Consider the following 2,670-nt stretch of genomic DNA (forward strand, 5'->3'; position numbering starts at 1 on the left):
CTCCCGAGAAATTATTACTAAGAAAAATTTTCTCGTTCCCATCTCCCCATGCCATTGACAGGGACAACTGTAGCTATTTCCCGACAGATACGCACCTAAAAGGCCAAAAGAAAATCGAAAAAATGTACCCAAGTGAAGTCTTACGTATTTAAATTCTTAAATTTTCGATTTTCCTTCCCAATAAGAAAGAGAAAGAAAAGATGCCGCCAGTCCAGCCCTGCCCAGCCTCTAGTCCCGCTATAAACCTCAGATAAGATCTTAAGAGAGAGATGCTATTGCGGAGTAGCGAGGACTTTGCAGTGGTGAAGTTTAAGACTTCCATCTTCTTTTTGGTAGAGAGAGAGTTGCTCTTCTACCGATTCGTTTTCTATGTTCTTCGAAGATAATGGTTTTCTTCCTCTGTCATCTTCGTCATCAAGGCTTCTGAATCGCAGAGTTGTGTATATAAGAGAAACAATGGAGGAATTTGATCTAGAGAATCCGCTGACGAGCTCTCAAGACCAGCAATCCGATACGATGCCAGCACTTTTCGCCGCAGAATCAGATCACATGCCATCCGATGGTTTCAAAACTAGGGATTTAGATGTATCCGTTCGAAGAGAGGCCATCGCTTTGATTCTACAGGTAAAATATACAGAAAACCGCTGTTTCTCGTCATTGATTTTGTGATTCATGTATATTTCGTTTCCTGAACTGTATTTGTTCGCCAGGCGCAATTTTCCTGTCGCTTCGATCCGTTCTTACACTATCTCGCCGTAAATTACCTCGATCGGTTTATCTCCAGACAAGAAATGCCGGTAAAAACCATAACCTTACAGGCTTACAGTACAATTGAGTTTTAAGGTTTTACCCCTTTAATTCACCGTTATTACTTAGAAAGTTCATCTGATGCTCTACTCTTGTCGTTTCGATCTGTTCCTGGTTCGATCCTTTGAAGATCTAACAGCTTTTGAGATTGCAGCAAGGGAAGCCGTGGATCCTGAAGCTTGTCGCTATGTCTTGCCTCTCTTTGGCGGCGAAGATGAATAAAACGGACTTCTCACTGACTGATTTTCAGGTGAAAACTAGAAAAAAATTCTCTTTTTTCTCATATTTTCACCCATCCTCTGCTTGAAACCGTCATGAAAATCCATCTGTAAGCACCTCTGATGTTTTGAAGACTTCGGAACTTGGAACAGAGGGGAGATGGTTTCATTTTCGACACACAAACTATTCAGCGAATGGAGTTCCTGATTCTTGGAGCTCTGAAGTGGCGAATGCGCTCGATTACTCCATTCTCGTTCGTGCATTTCTTCCTGTCCTTATTCAAACTGAAAGATCCGCCTCTAAGAGATGCTCTCAAAGCTAGAGCCAAAGAAATCATCTTCAAAGCTCAAAACGGTTAAGTTTCCAAAACGTTGTTGAAATCCGTAACATTTTTGTTAAAATATTTAGTGGAGATTTGTTTTATGGTTACAGAAATGAAGCTTATTGAGTTCAAGCCATCCATAATCGCAGCGTCTGCGCTTCTCTCTGCTTCTCATGAGCTGTTTCCCATTCAATTTCCTTGTTTCAGAAAAGCTATTTTCTCCTGTGAATATGTAAATGAAGTGAGTAATGACAACTTATTATTCGATATTTTTCTTTGTTCTTCTTTGATTTCATTGTTATTCTAAATGTTTTTTATACTGATTTGTCGTTATTAATCAACACTTTAATATAATTTCTCGCAGGTGAAGCTGTTCGATTGCTGCAATGTCATGCAGGGCATAGTGATGGATGGGTACGAGTCAGTTTTATCGAGTTCAGATACGCCAGTCAATGTGCTTGACCTTCATTGCTCCAGCTCAGAAAGCGAGAAAACTATTTCTATCGGCACAACTACCATTAGAGCAGAGAGGGACCTCAAACGGCGAAAGATCAGCGATTTCTGCAATAAAAAAACTTTCCAGCTTTCACAGATTCAACATTGCTGAATGACAACAGCACCGTTCTGAATTCTGATAGAGTGATGATACTACAACAACTACTACTGCCGCAGAGGACGGGACGAAATCTGAAGCAACACAAAAAACCAACCCAATAAAGTAGAGAAGAAAAAAAGAAAGGTAGAGAGAAAGAAAGAGAGAAGACATGAAAGATCGACAGCTACTTCAGAAATCAAATCTCTGTCCCCCGATATGGTACGGGGGTCTCTTTTCCTCTCCAACGGTCCAACAATCCAATTATCCAAACCTTCCAAGGGTCCGGAATAAAACTCTTTATAAAAAACAAAAAAAAAAAAAAAGAGATAAAAAATTGTGTCTTTCGTACAAAGCTATGAGCCGAGTTTATCATTTCGATTATTGGGACATTGAGAGAGGGAAGTCTGGAGTTCTGTACGAAGAAAGACAAAACAAAGCTTTGAATGGGCGTGGGAAAGAGCAATAGGAGCAGTGGTGTTTTGATTTTACATTCCTGTGTAGGGTCGGGTTTCCTTACGTTGTTTTGTAGCTGTTGATGGTATTCATATACGGAGATTCTTTCAAGTCCATCAAATAGGGGTCTTAAGGGTTTTTATGACATTTCAGATTGATAAAAATTTCAATCTGACTGTATTTAAAACTGATCGTGTACGCACGGCCGTGTATAAAGGCTTTTACCATAAAGTATTCCATTCTTCAGAACTTTAAAAAGAAAAAAAAAAAAAAA

The 2,670-nt window shown here is 39.6% G+C and overlaps 1 protein-coding gene across 2 annotated transcripts; it reads left to right on the top strand.

Annotated features, from left to right (window-relative positions):
- The first annotated feature begins 346 nt into the window (after positions 1-346).
- Positions 347-2,073, top strand: LOC122647189 (putative cyclin-D6-1). 2 transcript variants are annotated; one of them, XM_043840646.1, is made up of 6 exons: positions 347-624; positions 711-797; positions 962-1,057; positions 1,179-1,380; positions 1,459-1,589; positions 1,713-2,073. In XM_043840646.1, the coding sequence occupies exons 1-6, from the start codon at positions 370-372 to the stop codon at positions 1,953-1,955; spliced, it is 1,014 nt and encodes a 337-aa protein (XP_043696581.1). In that variant the 5' UTR covers positions 347-369; the 3' UTR covers positions 1,956-2,073. The 2 variants fall into 2 exon arrangements, with proteins under 2 accessions (XP_043696581.1, XP_043696582.1); XM_043840647.1 differs by lacking the exon at positions 711-797.
- The last annotated feature ends 597 nt before the right edge of the window (positions 2,074-2,670 follow it).

The sequence above is a fragment of the Telopea speciosissima genome, unplaced genomic scaffold, assembly GCF_018873765.1.
Source record: "Telopea speciosissima isolate NSW1024214 ecotype Mountain lineage unplaced genomic scaffold, Tspe_v1 Tspe_v1.0013, whole genome shotgun sequence".
Lineage (NCBI taxonomy): Eukaryota > Viridiplantae > Streptophyta > Magnoliopsida > Proteales > Proteaceae > Telopea > Telopea speciosissima.

Excerpts from the sequence above, each read along its gene's own strand:
- LOC122647189 (XM_043840646.1), top strand. The coding sequence starts at position 370 with ATGTTCTTCGAAGATAATGGTTTTCTTCCTCTGTCATCTTCGTCATCA. Across the intron at positions 625-710 it reads CCATCGCTTTGATTCTACAG|GCGCAATTTTCCTGTCGCTT; the intron begins GTAAAATATACA and ends TTTGTTCGCCAG. Across the intron at positions 1,058-1,178 it reads TCTCACTGACTGATTTTCAG|AGGGGAGATGGTTTCATTTT; the intron begins GTGAAAACTAGA and ends AACTTGGAACAG.